This window comes from Diplotaxodon limnothrissa, linkage group LG22, assembly GCF_057381915.1.
Source record: "Diplotaxodon limnothrissa isolate DT_005_m linkage group LG22, D_limnothrissa_male_GT1.1, whole genome shotgun sequence".
NCBI lineage: Eukaryota > Metazoa > Chordata > Actinopteri > Cichliformes > Cichlidae > Diplotaxodon > Diplotaxodon limnothrissa.
In genome coordinates, this window is record NC_140616.1 from 19,047,998 (window position 1) to 19,066,116 (window position 18,119).

The following is an 18,119-nucleotide window of genomic DNA, read 5'->3' on the forward strand; positions in this document are numbered from 1 at the left end:
ACCATGTGGATTCATGGATTTTTTTTTTTCACATTCTGTCTCTCACAGTTGAAGTGTACCTCTGGTGCAAATTACTGACCTCTGTCATCATTTTAAGTGGGGGAACTTGCACAATCGGTGGCTGACTAAATACTTTTTTGCCCCACTGTATGATAACTTATTCAGTTACACAAAAAGCATTGTTCTCATCTAAAAGCAGAGACCAGGAGTTTGCCTTTATCTTTCTGGGTTGTGCATCTACTTTCTGGTTGATAAGAGCTCTTGTGGAAGTGTTGATAATTGGAAAATTGGAAGCATGGAGCTGTATAAAAGCTGATGGGGGGTTCCAGTAAAGGCATCATCAGTATATAAAGTATAGCTTGTCAGTTTAAAATCTGGTTATGTATACCAGTGGGTTTTTGTTTTTAAACATATTCTTCTGAACAGGCAGCAAAGGGCAGGGCTGATCTTCAAAGGCACACTTATTAATCATCTGTGCAAAGCAGCCTCTGTCAAACATGCCATCAACTCTTCTTTGGAATGCATTGCTGCAGGCCCTCTTGATAAACCATTTGCAGCATCTAGAAATTTCTTTGTCTTTTTTTTAATTGCTGCTCAGCAAGTATACACTGTGCTTCGATTGCCTTGTTACACATCCAGTGCTCTTTTGAAGCAGGCCAAATGTCTTGACATTCTCTGTCTACCTGAATCTATAAAGCAGGTAGCTTTCACAATGCTGTCTTATAGTCTTTCTTTAGGTGCTGTGTGGTCTGCACTGGCAGTTCATTTTTATTTTGCTCCAAACAACAGAGTGATGTATTTCCTCCCTTGCAGATTTTTGCTGTCAGCTCCTCTCTGTCAGTCAGGGCCTTTGATTTGTCACGCTCTCATAATTCCCACCACCCTGCAACTGTGTGAACAGAATGGGGTTCCCTTTGAAGTCTCTGATCATATTTTTAGGGTACAGAGTTTGCTTCTGTTCGGGGAATGAGTGCAATCAAAGTACTGGTGGGGAAAATTAACATTTTATGCATTGCATTTTGTTCATTTGCGAATTGCATTAATAATGTGTGATTGTCACGCGATCGTCCAACACATTTGGGAACCACTGATGTGTACAGACTGTTTAGTACTTTATAAATTATGAGAGCGATGAAGTTTCCAAGATTATGAATAGTATTTTACTGAAATGTTTTCTAAATCTCCACCAAATTGAGTTGACGTGTGGCTTTAAGCTGAGTTTGTGCTCCCTTTGAGGTCAGCTGGGTTTGCTGTTGGTGTCTGGCAGAGGTTGTCATTGGATGATATACCTTCAGGCTGTCCTGTCACTGTATCTGTCTACCGGCTACAGCAGGGAGTTGGTGCTTGACAGGCTGTTGCAGCTGGTTTACTTGGAGGGAGGCATAGGGAAATGTAATGTAAGGCTTTAGCTGCTGTCTTTGTGGGCCGAAGTGAGATGAAGGGAGTCTGACTTTTAAAATCCCACTTCCCCGGGGCTTGGAGCAAAGTTGTGATTTGGGTTTGTGATTGTGTAGTTGTTGTGATGAATTGTTAATGTTTTTAACTCTGCGTTGTTGTCATCTGTCATGTGCTTTTCCCTGAATGAAAGCAGCGATTGTTTCCAGACAGAATATTTATTCGTTTGGCACTCTCGCTTTCATTTAAACTGGCTGTGACAAAAAATAGCTGTGATTGGTTGTTTGGCTGTCAGGCAACTGATCATGTCCTGGGCATCAAAAAGGTTGTGGAGCAGTGAACGTCGGTGGGTGTTCAGCAGCCCAAACCTCTAAATTGTCAAACATGCTTAAAATAAAAGTGTGAATGTTAAATTTTGTACACGAGTTTAGCAGAGTTGTGCAAAAGTACTAAAAATGTATCAAACTACCTCCTGATGTCACATGTTTGGGGGGTGTTCTATGTCTTTCTTAATATCAAATTATTAAGAAAGGGATAAGTAAATTAAGCTTTTAGGTCAGTCTAAGTCTAGTATAAAATATCTGAAATCTTTCAAGAATATTGTGTTTAGTTGATTTAGTTTCTATAAGCTTGTCTGTCTACCTTCGGCTCAGGATGAGAGTCCGGGTTTGCAGTCAAGCCGTGCTCAAGTTTAGGTGCTTGGAGTCAGTTTTGGTTTGTGCCCTATGAAGGGATTTCTATATGGACCATAAATGTTATGGAAGTTAGTCATGCAGAGTGAAAAATGTCAAATTTGTCTACATTTAAAACTAAAAATTGTGCGTTTACATTAAGGGTGAATCACTGTGTGATTTATTTATTTTATTTAAATTTTTGAAAGGGGCCACGGCCATGAGAAAATAAAATGAGTCCAATAAGATTCATATTATTTTTATGGAATATAAGCAATCTTAATGTAGGGAATAGGAACTTCTTTCTATTTCTTTCCAGTATAGGTAAACTCAGGCAGAGTTTAGAGCCCCATACTGATTTCTGTGGGCTGGTTTAAACCTTTTGAGAAGAACCGCACGTCTCTGGTGCAGTCATTAAAGGTTAAAATCTCAGCCTTACTAAAATCATCTGTTTATGTTTTGGTTGTCACAGCCATCGTGCTGAACGGGTAAATACAAAATATGACATCTTCAGGTGGGTTGTGTCAAATAGTGACAGAGGAAAGGAGAGAGAAAGTGAAAGGGTCTCTGCTTTGTTTCTCTGAAACACATTTGCACACACATACTTCGGGGTATATGTCCTCTAATGCCCTGGCTGTCAGTCTGCATTATGAATTGTCACAGTTATGGTTAGGGCATCTTAGATTGGAGGTGGCGATTGGGGTTACATATTACATATTTCTGTGGGTTAGGTGTTAGGTTTACTGAAATCACACGTTGTTGCCTCTCGTGTTGCTTTCATAATGACAGAATTAAGAGTATGAAGTATTGAGAGTTTCAGCATCATCTTCCACATTTTATGTCAAATGTGTCATGTTGTTACTTTGTAATTGCTCTTAGATTAAATTTTGAGGTAGTTGCCCAATTTACGGATATTTCTATATTTGTATCTCTGTAATATCCCTAGTTGTGACTGCGTTTTTGCTCTATATACCCATTCTTCTTACCCTTTTTGCCACTCACTTGTTTTCTTGACAATCTGGACTTTTGCACTGACCGTATTTTCAAACTCCCTGAGTAAACATGAAGTGGAAGTAATTGCAGAGGCTTACCTCAGTGAACTTTAGCTACACGCCCTGCTGTTTGGCCTTGGCTGCTACCTCAAGTGTGTTTAAGCTTCTTTCTTTGTAATGCCTCAGCTACTACAGCTGGTCACGCCACAGTTGGCATTGTTTGTACTTTTCTGGGTGCATACCTTTCCTTGCCTAATGAGGCTGAAACAAACAGTAATTTTAATTTTCACTGCTTTTCATGATTAATGTTTTTTATGTAAATAGGGCTACATGATTATGACCAAGAAATTGCCCTAAATCTGAAGTGTTTTCACAGCAGATGATGGCCTGCTTCTCCAAACAAACCCTTTGCCTTCTACCTTAGTTTTTTTTTTTTTTTTTTTTTCCTCCAGCGGTCTGTTATTTGTGGTCTGTTTTTGTTGTTGTTTTTAATGTCACTCGTTCATGCTGCATCCCAGAAACTTGAAGCTGTGCAGTGCAGGGAACAGCTGTGACTGACACGTGCAAGAACTTTATAGTATTTGATCTGGGGAGCGCTCAATTTCTTCGATTTGGTGTTCTACTGGAAAAGTGCACCAATTGTGGGAGTGCAGCCTTATTACGGTATTATTTAGCAGTAAGTAAAAAGTGCCAGATACCTTGTTTTATCACAGTCTAAAACCAAAGGTCTTTGCTTTAGTGTTGTGTAGACTGTTAATCATTTAATCCCTTAGTTCAGTGATATGTTTATCATCTTCAAGACACTTGGCTAGGAGATCTTTGAAACCGTGAATGTAAAGTGTTTGTTTTTCCGTGTGTTTTGAATAATGAAAATAATGGTTAGTTTCAGTTGGACTAACAAAAAAGACCTATGAGCATCATTCATACAGAGAAAAAATAATCTGAAACATGTTACAAAGATAAATAGAAGAGAAAGGGGTTAAAATAGTGCAATTGCCAAATCCTATGACTTGATAGTTTTGCATCATCAGCCAATACCTGTCTGTTTATCTTTAATTACATTAGGTTAGGTTAGTAATAGTTTAATGTGAAATGGGATAATCATGTCTCACTTCTGTCCTGTAGAGCCACCTTTACTTTCTCTTTATTATGGAAATGTGAAAATAATTTGTTTCCATCTTGTAAAACCACTGCTGCTGTTCTGTTTGTGCCACAGCTAACTCTTTTTTTTTTTTTTTCACAAAATGTTTGAACTCTGCTCTTACATATTTTCCAGCTTCACAGGTAACAGGTGGTTGCATCTACCATTCTGTTAAATTTTTATGTACAGCAAAGATAAATGTGAGTCTTTTTGTCAAATAATGAAGTGTCTTTGGAGTGTGTTTTCTCACCACATTCCTGCTTTCTTAATTCTTGTTTGACGCTTCACGTCTGCCACAGAATGGTGGTGAGTATGAGGTTTGTTTTTGTTTGTAAAGACTCCTCAACCTCTAAGTTAGGGACACAAGCTCAGACCATCTGCCAAAATACACACAGGCACACAAATGCCTTCGTACTTGCCCTTGCCCCACATCGCTTTCAGGCCAGCTCTTGGCGTTCTCTTTGAAGGGGTTTGAGGCAGCTGTTGCTGAGGATAGAGGGGAGGAGGGAGGGACGCGAGGAGGGCAGAGGATCGAGGGAGGAAGCTGACAGAGATCTCTGGCAGTAGCCGAGTCACAGCGCTGTGCCTATCACTGCCTCTCCCTGATTCATCATGACAGAGAGAGATTGAACAAACGAGGGAGAAACAGAGGAGAAAACAAAGGCGAGAACAGAGGGACAGAAGTGAATACAGACCAAACCAGCGGATTTGACCCATAACGCTGTAACTATGGCATTTGGGGATGATGATAATGGTAGGTGTGTGTGTGTCTGTGTGTGTTTGTGCCCGGCTGTCCATGGTTGTGTGTTTAATCTCATCTGGCTGTGGATGCTGGCACTCACACAAAAGCTGCCCAGCATATGGTTTGAGATTGAAATCAGCTTAAACTCATTGCACTTTCACCCCAAGTGCTTTGGTGTGTGTGTGTGTGCATGTGCTTCCATGCGAGGGGAAAACTGGGGTGTCCTCAAATGCTTCCATGATGCTGCATTTATTGCAATCGTGCGCATCTGCAAGAGCAATGGTCTACCCAATCTGAGCTGTTTAAAATTTTGAGAGATGCTTATAGTTTTGTAGCTTGTTGCTTGAGGTCATAGTTGCACCGCACCGTATCCACCCAATCCAATTTTCTTGCAGCTTCCTCTCCCCACTGTGCTCTTCAAGTCTAGTGTGGCTTTACTCAAGTAGCCACTCAGTCTCTGCTTTTCTGTCCTCTCTCTTAAACTCTTTCTTTTGTAGTAATATCAGGTCAAGTGTTCTTCTGTGTTAACACCCCAGCTCTCAATCTCCAGGCTTACTGGTGAAGCCTTTCACTTACTTGTGGTTATGTGAAAATAGTGCAAATGTGCTTGGATTTGAAAAGTAATCATTACAACAGTAAGGTCCATTGTAGAGCTTTGCAAATGTGGGGTTCTTCTACTTTAGGTAGCTAAATTTTTTTGCGAGAACAACAAAAAAAATGTTTACATGATGTTGAAATGAGGTTACTTTGTGTTGTTTAGTAGGTCTGTATGCAGAGCCCCCCAAAAATCTGTCTCCCTCCCTTTTGTTTCCCACATTGTGTATGGGTTAGTTAGTAGTTTTTGTCTTCATCATGCCAAAGATTTTCCCAACCCGAATGGAATTACAAAACGCTTCTCTTCAAAGCAGTTTAGTTTCTGGTAACAAAGAAACTCATCATCACAGCAACACACCGGTAGTTTCAGGTTACATACCCTTGTGTCATGTTGTGCCCCAAATTGCACAACATGAGAAGAAATCTTACCAGTGGCTTTGTGTTATAGGGTTCCTGTTTTGAAGCGAATGAAAAGAAGTTGTTGAGAAAAGTCAAAATTTCACATAAGCAAAGAGGGGATATCGATCATGACTAACAGGCCTTTGTTCATTCATTAGTAAACATGTGACTTGAGGTTTTTTCTGATGTTGGTTCTTGGGAAAGTAAAGCATGTCATTGCCCATGGTGCTGTGCTCGGCTCTTATTTAATGACATTTGGCCCTGTGCACAGACACACACACAGGAAGAGCAATGATATTCAGTGCCCCAAACTGACCATCAGTAGCAGCTTTCTCTGCTTGCATAGTACTTCAGTGTTGACAGGGAGTGACACACACATACTCACAGACTCTCTTTCTCACACACACACACACACACACACACACACACACACACACACACGCAGACATGCTCATTCTGCTTCAGTGCATCACAGTCTCTGCAAAGGGAATCATGACCCTGTTTCCAAGCTACTCTGATTGTCATGGCAAAGCTTTCCTCTGAATATTATGGCTTATCCCTCTCCCCGACTTGGAATTGGGACTCAAATTATACCTGTGTGTGTCTGAGTGTCTGTGTATATGTCTTCTTTTAATGAGATCATTTTCTCTGAGCTGGGCTGGAAATGGAGCAGCCTGTCTCCTATTAGAGAATCCAAGCTTAAACCTCAAACGTGTCTCTTTATTTTCCTTTGCTCCCCTTTCGCTCAGTCATTCTCTGTCCCAGATTGGTTGCAAGTGAAGCATTTGACCCTCTTATGTTACCAAACTGATGGCTACAATTAAATATATGGTTAGTATGTATAAAAAAAACTTCGAGTGTCATTCTATGGAAGCAAAGGAAGTTATTTTCTTTTTATTTGCACTTTCCATTGTATGTATTTTTCTAGTATTATCCCATTTTGCATCTAAATCACTGTATGTTCAGTGGTTTATCTTTTCACTTAACATGTCTGTAGGATTGGCTGTTTGTTTTTTATTAGTCTTTTTTTTATATACGTACTTCTGCTCGTTTATTTTGGAGCTGAAAGTTTTTAGCAGCTTTTGTCTCAGACACCACGGTGCTGCTCGTGTTCTTCTTTCCAGTTGTCATCACTCTCATATGAGTGATCGTGCAGTGTCAAGATATTTTGTGTCATCTTCTATGTGGGACTCTGCATGCTGTCACATGGGCCTGAGCAGGAATATGCGACATTGCCTGTACACAAACACAATCTGTTAGCGAGGTAGAGCAAAGTTTGCATAGAGCAATGTGACACTAAAGCTAAATGAAGCTTTACGTGGGCTTTTGGCTCTAGTGTGCACCAGTATTGCAGACCGTTCCACTGTTATATGGATACCTATATCTGATGTAAAAACATTCACAAACTTCATCTCAGGTGAATCAGTTAATAGGCTTTCTGAAGATTTGGTGTGACTGCCTTTTTAAAATGTTATTTTTGGTGCATATGCATAAAAAAAAATGCTCTGTCCTTCTCTGATCAGCAGGGTGTTGTATCCTGCTTCCTTTTAGGTGGTTTGCTGATGTTTGAACCACAGAATAATTTGGTTAGAGCAGAGTCAGTGCTGCCATCATGTGGTCAAAAGCCCCCCAAATTTTGCTGGAAGACTTAAGATTAGCTCTCTGTCTCGGCTAGACTTTCTCTCATCTTTTTTTCTTTAGACAGGGACAAGTAAACAGGGGAGCACTCCTTTATGTCTAATCATGTTTATTTTTTGGCTTGTAACACACATTAACGACTGGGAAATTGCTGCTTTGCTGCATGCTTCTGTAGAGGTGTTTTAATATCTCTGTACTTTAGGATTTCTTGATTTTCTCTGGGCGGTTACCACATTGCAGCTGGTTGTCCGCTCTTCTCTTTTTATTCCAGGTTTGTTTTTTTTGTTGGTTTTTTTTAACTCTTCTCTCCACATGGAGAGAGGAGGGGCGCTTGGCCTGGAGTTTCCATGGTAACGCTGCCTGGTACATGGTGTGGCTGATGTCTCTCACTGTGTTTAAGTATGCTGTGATTGTTTCTGTGTACTGATATGTAACTAGCATGTAGTAAATTAATAAACAGTAAACCCAACTGTTGATTAAACCAAATTGGGGATATAGTGAACCCCCACCCCCGCCTTTGCTGCTCAATTCGTTTGAAGCTGGTCTGCACAGGTCGTCATGGCAACAGCATGTGTGCAGTCTGTTCTGTGGAGGAGATTCACGCTCTCCATCTCTCCCTCTCAGTCTCCCTCCTCCCTCTTCTCTCTGGTGTCTTTGCTCTGCCCTTCACCCAGTGACATTTACCCCCGTGGGGTCTGACTAGACAAAAGCAGGAGCTGATAATCAATGCTAAGACCCGTGATGCATGTCGTAGTACTGCTATAATGTAATGCAGCCGTGGGTTTTATTACCAATTAAAATTCACTTAATGGTGCATCTGATTGTGAATTTATTCACTTATGATGCATGCTTTTATAATTCAGTGCAATTATAAACATCACTATATTCTTGCATTTCTTCTGCAGTCAGTGAGAACTAGCATACATTTCAAGCAATAAATTGCACAGAAATGCCAAAGGTAGCAAAAATGATAGAAATTTTAAATCATAAATACAAATTCAGATTTAATTCATTATTCTTGTTATTTGTCAAAAGGTTCAGTAAACATTGCAGTTTAAATGATAATAATAATATATTTTTATTTTTTGCTTAAAACAACTTTGGTCTCTGTAGCTAATTTCCCCTCTGACAGCTGAAAGCTGTTGTATAAAGCCTTCTAATGCATCATTACAGTGATAGGTGGTGTTTATTTTTCTTGTTGCTCGAAAAGATGCTACAAGGATGTTTATGTGCTCCATGCAGAAAATGTACTTTTTCACTTTGCATTTTTACTTTGCTCATTTTGGCAAAAGGAAAAAGTAATTTATTCAGTATCACAATGATTATGGCTAGGTAGCCAGAACGATTGTTGCTAATAAGGCCCCAGTTCTACACTTCAAAAATGGTAAGGTGGTTTTGAAGGTGTCAAAATGTTAATTCTTTTTTATACATACATAGAACACTAGAAAACGTCATGCATATGCACACAAAATGAGTCAGGTGCAGAGCCAAAAAAAAGCCAACTGCAAATGTCAAAACAATAAATGAATAAAAATAAATCTACAGCTTGCACTCTGTGGGGCTCCAGGTTTATCTGTTTATCTATTTAGAGCATGCTACAATAAATTAGTAAAACTGCACCACTGTGTGCAAGCTGTGTTTGTTTTTTTAATATTTCTTTTTTTTATATGGATCCTGTGATTTCAGCAGATTTAGTTGAACCTGCAGCTTCTCGCCTCATACTATGAGGATTACCGTGTAGAGCTCTCACTGAGAGTAAGTGGCTGCTTTTGTCAAGTGGAAAATCAAAAGTTTTCTCTAACACGATGTCTCAAAAAAACAGATGTACTTTTATGTGTGCGTGCTTTGTAAAGCTAAAATCGCCCTGTTAGCAAAGTAATTATGAAGATGCTGCAACCGTAATAGATAATTTTAAAATTGTGTTTATTTAGTACTCAAGTTTAAAAAAGTCAAACTCAAAAACATCTCTGTCTACAGGCTCTGTTAACTGCTCTGTGGGTGTATGTTTGTGTGGGAGGGTCAAGGCCTCAGATGGAGGGGTGTGGTTCACCCTTTGTACCCCCCTTGTCAACACTCTCCTTTAATCATTGTTCCATTATCCTTTGTTCCTTTGTGCATGTGGAGAAACAGAAATATAGCAACAGAAAGTGTGTTCAGAGGTTGTTGTTGTTGTTGTTGTTGTTGTTGATGTGTGTGAGTGTGTGTGAGGGTGAGAAAGAGAGAGGGGGGGGATGCTAGAAGATAGCATTTGTGCTGTCTGGTGGTTGTAATGAGTTTAGGTTAGCTGGTCTGGCAGTGACATAGAGAAGCCCTGTTAATATTCCTGGGGTGTCTGTGTGTGTCTCCCTTTCTCTCCCATCACGCACACGCATTCATCCTCCTGCCTCCACACTGGCTGCAACAACATGATGTCACCTCCCGCCTGATTGGCTGTGAGGCTGCTAAGAGAAGGAGGAGAGAGGCTGGGAGAGGGAGGGATAGGAGAGGGAGAGGAGTGAAAGAAAATGCCGGCACTTGTATGGGTGGAGGGGTTTTCGGACAGCGATGTAAGGGGTGTGTGCGTGCGCAGCCTTAGACACCTCACATAAAGTATATGTGAGGTGTGTGTGTATGTGTGTGCGTGTCGTGTGCACGTACCTGTTTTGGGGTACAGTTTGGAGAAGAGGTGAGGGACCCCAACACCACGCCCTCCCAGAAGCATGAGGCGACTTATCTGCCAACGCATCTGTGACTGTGAGTGGAAGGATGAACCTGGGTGTGCTGGACTGTGTGTTTGTGTGTCAAAGACTGTGCGTAAATGTCAGTTCATGGCTGTTGATGTGTGTCTGTACACGTCCACTTAACATTTATCTAGCTTGAAAAAATCGTCTGTCCATAACATTGGAGAATGAGGCTCATACGTACACATTCATGCTTGTCACTCATTTTGCATGTCGACTGCGTGTGTCTCTGTGTGCATGTAAATAACTTGATGTATGAGTCAAGGTGTAGGGTGGTGGCTTTGGCGCATTTCTCCATAGCTGGTTGTCAGAGCGACTGGAGCGCAACTACATTCCTATGCCAACAGTTTGATCTTCACAGTCAACTTGTGTGTGTGTGTGTGTGTGTGTGTGTGCACGCGTGTGTCTGCCCTCACATATTGTTGCAAATGCTGCAGCATCGTTTCAGACATTCTCAAGTTTCATGCAAGCTGGACAGCTAGCATAGTTTGTGCTAGCATGCAGATTGAGGGTTTGGGCTCTGGAGAGTTCTGTCAGTCACTGGTGGTGTAGAGGTTGGACATCTTGAAGATTTGGCTTCGTTCCTCCTTTGAAGTGATCGTATAGGTCTGAGGGTTTGCTTTTTTATTTCTCCCACTGAGTGCGGTTTTTGTAATTGGTATTGATTTAGTGATTCCTGACGTAGCTTTTGGTAGGCTACATCCTCTTTGTGCTTCTAACCATTACTTTTCCCTCTACCATGCATTGTCTTCCAGTGGCCTTAACCTCTGTATACTTAACATTTAAGTGACAAATAAAAGCCAACGTTATGTGAAATATTTTAAAGGTTTCAACAAATAAAAATGTTAGTCTAGATTTTTAGAAATTGGGATTCAGTATATTTGCTTCTGAAAGCGGATGCAGACTTTTCTGTTTTTGTTTTTAAGGTAATCTTATTGACTATATACATGTTTATTAGTAAATTATTTTATTGCATGTTGTGAAAGCAAATAAAACAATTGTTTAATTTTTTTAGGCTGTTTGTTTTGTGTTTTTCAAGGTAATGTTGTAAAGCCTTTGCAACTGTATTTACACACAGGTTGGATGCTAACGCTACACATTGTCTTCCGCCTTACAGATCGTAGTTTTGATGATGACGACAGTGTGGATGGAAGTCGCTCTTCCTCGGCCCAAGCTGCCTTCAAGGTTCCCAAAGTTCCCAAAAAGCCTGCAGAGTCGTCCGCTGCTCGTAGGCCCAGCGCTACTGGTGGCAAGCTAGGTACGTAAATTAATTGACATTTACACACACAGTGGATAGGACAGTGTGAGAAACAACTTATGAGCCAAAGCTTATTACATTGTCTGGCATATCATGATAGCGACATGGGCAGTGGGCCAGTGGGTGAAAGTCTCAGGATGAACTGTGACTTATACTCTCTGCTCAGATGCAAGGAAATCCCTTTTGTTAAAGTTGAAAGTCTGCAAATCAAGCAGTTTAAATTCAAAATCTACTTTGGCTGTGTACAGGAGCAAACTGTTGAATCTAACTGTGATCCACCCTCCTTATAACTATATATAAGCACTGAGACATACAGCTACTTATACCTCTCTTTGCAGTTAAGGTGCAAGGAGAAACATTCACTCTCTGGTCTGTGTTCCTTCACTGGGAGATATTTGTGTAACATCATGTATTATAAACCTAATATAGACTATTTCCTGTCTCTTAGATGTGGGTTTGATATCATTTAATAACTACTGACTGGTGTTATGAGTATTATTACTTGTAGTCCCCCACAATTAGACCCTGTCATTGTTGTTTGGCGCCTTAATTACATTTTTTTGATTAATTCAGACAAGATGTTTTCATCTTCTTAATAAATTTTAATCTGTATTTTGTGAGCTGTGAAATGAGCACGGTCCACATATGCGTTCCCTCTTAGCTTTGGTGTTACAGTATATAAAACAATGTAAATAACGAATTTTACTTCTTGTCTGAGGGGGGAAAATGACCTTTACTGTCCTCATAATTCATTGTTGGTCAATTTTGGTTTGTTTTGGATGCCTGATTGGATGTAGACTGTCAGTAAAGGTATAGAATTGTTGTTAACAGGATAAGGACAGTGACTTTGACAGCTATTACAAGAAGCAAAAGACATGAGTAAGCATGCCACAGGGTGCAGTAAGAGACACCCCTGTATGTCCTCTGAAATCTGTCTCTCCTCTCTGATTTGTCTCATATCTGTAGTTTACTCAGACCTTCAGATGATCTGCTTTTTGAAATGATTTGAATCCTTCTCTGCTGCCTCCTGTTCTGTCAGCTCTCCGTTCTGGTGCAGCTGGTTGGAGTGTTATATTTGGGCCCTGTTTGCATGTATCGATTTTTCCCGTCGTTTATTATTTCAGTAGGAAGCTTTTATGAACATGCTGCCTGTTGCTCTATCTGTGTCACACACAGGCGCACACATCCACACATACACTGGTAGTCTGAATGCATTGCTCTGCTGCATGGAAAAACAAGATTGTGATCTCTTCCCTCTTAGATCATTCCAGCCTTATTGATTATGGATTGACTGCGAGAAGCTAAATAAAGTGCATTACAAGTATTTTTTGCACACACAGGGCTACAGCTCAAAAACCTGTACCTTGTTAAGTTCAATGCAGTAGGGAGGGAGAGGCCTATCGTGACTTTTGGCTCAAATTTGCGATTTTCTCACACAGAAGTTGTGGCATCAGCAACACGTTAGCAGAGCAGTGGCAGCTCTGGTAGTTGGCACAGCAGCAAGCAACAAGACTTCTGCGTTTTGAAAGCCTTAGCACACTGATCACTTTAGTGCTGCAATGACGCAGGGTCATTTCATGAAAGACCAGGCACCCAATCCCCAAATCTAAGTGTTTCAACAAGCCAAAATTGTTCAGAATGTTGAGTATCAGTATCGCACTTTGAAAAACTCAAGCATGTCTGTGACGTAGAGTAACAGAAGCAATAATCCAACAGAGAAGTGTTTTCTGATTATAGTTACCGTTTGAGGAATGACCCTGGATAGAAACACACATTAATTAAAACAGAATCGTATCTGTTCTCAACATGAGACCCAGTGAGTGATTAAAGCAACTGAAGCACTTTCGATGAAAACACATCTCAGTCGGGAGCATTTCTGGTGCTTTGCTTTTCCGTTTATCCATTTTTATGGGAATCTGTCAATTTTTGTGTGAATTTGGATTTAGACGGCAGTACGCCCACACACACTCGCACACCACGAAAGCAACACTCAGACAGAAAGAAGAAAGATGGTGTGATAGTAAGTTGCAGTATTAGATAAATCCTGTATCAGTAAAGAACAGGCGTCTCATTCTTGGTTCTGTAAAAGGTCAAGATGGCTGCTTTAAGTCAAGCCTTCAATCAAAGCGGCACCTTTTTTTTTAAAAAATACTCATATTTCCACATTATGATCTCCCAGGTCTGTTTACACAAATGACAATATGCTTTATTGCTTCTATAACTGCTCACTCTGACAGCATGCCCTGCAATAAAACTAATTGGAAATGGTGTTGGTGTTCTGGTAGGTGGCTTTCATGATCAGGCTGCATCCGTGACAGACAGGGGATATTGGCTAGAGCTAGCCAGCCGGCTGCATCAATTTTTCCAAGATCTCTAAGGGCCATGTAGAGTTTTGACATAACATGTCGTTGTGGTGCAGCTTGATATCCAAGCCAGCCCGGAGGAAAAGAGGAAGATATGCTTTTCTACCTTCCTTTTCCCATGTTTGTGCTCCATGATTGGCTAGCCTGAGTAGCAGCTCTAATCTCATGGTTTTCATATTCTTTTCCAGCATTACTCTCAGCTCCTTCCTTGGCTCTTTTTCCTTTTGTCTCTTCCTCCCTTGTCTGTTATTTCTGACTTGTCCCTGCCTCCCCACTGTAGGAGTTATAGGAGGTGTGGTCCACACCCCCGAGAGAGAGATGATTTACATTCCCATTACTGCCAGGAAGTCCATTAGAAACAGAGTCTGCTCACAGTGGTGTGTGTGTGTGTGTGTGTGTGTGTGTGTGTGTGTGTGTGTGTGTGTGTGTGTGTGTGTGTGTGTGTAATTGTAAGAGTAGCTGTTTGTTTTTTTTTGTTTTTTAGTTTAAGCAGAATCACAAAACCTGCCAGTCCAGAACCTTTTGAATCCCTACACTAATCATCAATCCATTAGTTGTATCAGTTTCTACTAACTGTGGGTGTTTTAAAGGGGAAAAAAAAAAAAAAACAGAAAAAAGACCTAGTGACTAGGCGTGGGAGTTTCTAGTATTTCTTCTGCGTGTCCCTCCATCCATTATTTCCAAGGTGTTTTTGGCCTTAGGGTTGTGGACTCATGGATGATTAAATATGGATGTATTATAATTTAAATGAACACACACTTGCATTTTAATCAACTCTGTTCTGATTTTCTTTTCTTCCCAGTGTCCAAGGAAAGTGCGGGGGCAGTTGATGAAGAGGATTTCATAAAAGCCTTTACAGATGTCCCTACTGTCCAGGTACAAACTCACACAAAATATAATAAAATGCATCCACCCATTAATTTCATCATTTACTAATACAGGCATTTAAAAACCAGATTGTCATTGTGTTGCAGATCTACTCAACAAGAGATCTTGATGACAACCTGAATAAGATCCGTGAGATTTGCTCTGATGACAAACACGACTGGGACCAGAGAGCCAACGCTGTCAGTAAATCCAGTACCAAGTTTCAGAAAATAATTTTGAAGTTAGGTCAGTAAAATGTAATGAATAATATATGTTATTGTTTGTTTTCCCTCTTTCTTTTTTTTTTTTTAACCTCTTTAACAGCTTAAGAAGATTCGCTCCCTGCTAGTGGCAGGCGCGGCCAGCTACGACTGCTTCTACCAGCACCTACGACTACTAGATGGAGCTTTCAAACTGTCCGCTAAAGACCTGCGCTCACAAGTGGTCCGAGAGGCCTGTATCACTGTGGCGTGAGTGTTGAGAAATATATATAGCAAACACAATCGCACTGCAGCACGAGCTTGAAGGCTCGTGTTTGGTTTCATCATCTGAGCATTCTCCGGTGTCTCCTTACAGCCACCTCTCATCAGTGCTGGGGAATAAATTTGACCACGGAGCGGAAGCCATCGTTCCCGTCCTGTTTAACCTCATTCCCAACTGTGCCAAAGTCATGGCCACCTCTGGTGTCTCTGCTATCCGAATCATCATACGGGTGAGTTTTATAAACACGTAATTAAATCAGTACTTTTGCGGTGTACTTTTGCTCAGTGCTGCTTGTCCTCTCTGCAGCACACCCACGTTCCTAGACTCATCCCCCTGATAACCAGTAACTGCACATCCAAGTCTGTAGCAGTAAGAAGGTGAGATTAGCAAAGGCCCTCATGTCAACACCACAATAAGAAGCTTAGCACCAGCTGAACATAAAATACATTTGGAGATGTTGTTATGTGACATTGTTTTTCGTGTGTTTTCTTTAGGCGCTGTTATGATTTCTTGGACCTTCTGCTACAGGAATGGCAGACCCACTCACTAGAAAGGTGAGCACTCATCAGTTTTTCAGAGGAAAGCTGTGATGGTCATACTGACTTCATAAATGCAAAAGCATCGCAGTGTCGGATTCCTATTAATGTGCTTTCCAGATGTGTTTCAGACTGGCTGGTTCACTCTTTGTGCGTCCGTTTGTGTTATTGTTTCAGACACACTGCAGTCCTGGTTGAGAGCATCAAAAAAGGACTTCGAGATGCCGACTCAGAGGCCAGAGTGGAGGCTCGCAAGTAAGACAGACATACCGAAAAACACATTATGTGGGGAGAAAAATGGTGGTAAATTCCTCACCACCCTCTTTTTCCTTTATGAATCCCCCAGATTCTTCACTTTTGCTCCATCCACCCCCCTTCATAAACCAACTTTTATCCTCCCTCGTACATTTCTCTTTTTGTCTTCATCTCTGCCTCTGTTTTCGTCTGCTCTTCTGTCTCTTTCAGGGCTTACTGGGGTCTGAGGAACCATTTTCCAGCAGAAGCTGAAGCTCTTTACAACTCCTTAGAGCCTTCATACCAAAGGACCCTCCAGTCCTGCCTGAAGAGCTCTGGCAGCGTGGCCTCACTTCCCCAGAGTGACCGCTCCTCATCTTCATCTCAAGAGAGCCTCAAGTAATGAACGCACTGCACCGTCCCTCCATAGATAACTTCAGTCCTGCATGTTTACTTTAAGTCTTCTTTTAATGATGACACTGATTATAGAAGTGATTTTGACTTTGATTTCCTATCTTACACATCTTTGTCAGATACATAGATGACATCTTTCTGACATCTGTCACACATACGCTTATTTTTCCTCTACTTATTTTTATCTTATCTGTCTTTAATCCTGAATTAAAGCAGCGTGCCCATTCATATAACCAATGAAACACAAGGTCACTGTTTTTCATGGAGATGTGTTGAGAATGAGTTCAGTAGACTCAAAGCCTGAGGAAAAAAAACTGCTTCCAAGTCTGGTGAAACAGTGGCTCCTTCTGTGATGCATCACTGTTGGCAGGAGGGTGATTCGGTCGCGGCAGGGGTCGAATGTGTGTTTTAGGATCCTGTTTGCTTTGCTCAAAGGCGGCTTGAAGTGAGAGAAGCTACAACACCTTCTTTCATGCAGTGGATGAATTAAGGGGCTGCACCAAAGCTCAGTATAAATTATGTTTAAATGAGCATTATTTTGAATAGTGAATCATGCAAAGCTGCTCTAGTAGTGTCTAAGAGTGAAAATATAGATGTGAAAGTTATTTTCTGCCCCCTTTAAATATACAATTGTTTGACCATGATTTGTTCTCTGCAATCCTAGCAACCTGAAACTATTCATCTACACTGCATTTCACTCTTATGTTAAATTTGAGCAGTTCCTAGAAGGTTGTCATTTTCCTCTTTGTATTGTTTCCTGTTGCACTACATCTTGTTGATTGCTGTTGATATTAAATTAATATATTATTTATAGTCTCAGATCTGCGATGGCACAGTGCTAACTAAAGGTCAAGGCAAACTTTTAAACTGTTATATTAGCACTTTTCTACTCAAAATGCTTTATACAACCATGTCTTATTTCACCCTTTCGCTCACACATTCACAGTCGGAGTCACTCTGAGTCACAGCTACCCCATGTATACATGACATACACACCTATATCTATGTGACAGAAACATTTGATAATAAAAAATAAAGAGTTATAAAAAGCTTTTATTGCAGAGGTACCCAGATCTTGTGTAATTGTTTCATGAGAAAAATGGATATTTGTCTGTTTTGTGTCCAATGTCATTTAATCTTTAGTGTTTTTAGTGTTGGAGTTTTAACAATGCTTGAGAAAGCTGTTTTATTCAATTCCACACATCAGTGAAAATGTATATTGATCATGATTAAGACCTACTCACTGCGTTGTTATATACTGACCTACTTTTCTCCCTTTTTTTTTTCTTTTTTTTTTTTCTTCAGTCGGCCTCTGACTTCTAAATGGTCAGCAGCACCGGGGCGAGGTGAGTCGAGCACATGTACACACACGCACAAGCCTTCTTCAACACATATTCTCCTGCACACACACACACACACACACACTGAGGCAAACATCAGCTCCTATAAAAACCATCTCCCTTCATTCTCATTTATATCAGCCTGTCTCCTCCCATGAGCAATCACATCCTGTTATGTTTTTATCTTACAACACACATGTGCGCGTACACATGCGTATACTTGTCTGCCCAATTTTGTTTTTTCTGTATGGTATCGATATTGTGTTTGTATAGTATTGTGCATGCATGTGTTTGTGGTGTGTGTGTGTGTATGTATGTATGTATATGTATAT

The 18,119-nt window shown here is 40.7% G+C and overlaps 1 protein-coding gene across 1 annotated transcript in view; it reads left to right on the top strand.

Moving 5' to 3' along the window:
- clasp2 (cytoplasmic linker associated protein 2) overlaps positions 1–18,119 on the top strand; it is a 66,498-nt gene that overhangs the window by 25,392 nt on the left and 22,987 nt on the right. Inside the window, exons 8-17 of the mRNA XM_085346461.1 lie at positions 11,410–11,550; positions 14,716–14,789; positions 14,888–14,980; positions 15,105–15,250; positions 15,357–15,492; positions 15,570–15,640; positions 15,758–15,817; positions 15,977–16,054; positions 16,265–16,432; positions 17,753–17,793. Coding sequence (XP_085202587.1) covers positions 11,410–11,550; positions 14,716–14,789; positions 14,888–14,980; positions 15,105–15,250; positions 15,357–15,492; positions 15,570–15,640; positions 15,758–15,817; positions 15,977–16,054; positions 16,265–16,432; positions 17,753–17,793 — 1,008 coding nt within the window. The remainder of the gene's footprint in view (positions 1–11,409; positions 11,551–14,715; positions 14,790–14,887; positions 14,981–15,104; positions 15,251–15,356; positions 15,493–15,569; positions 15,641–15,757; positions 15,818–15,976; positions 16,055–16,264; positions 16,433–17,752; positions 17,794–18,119) is intronic.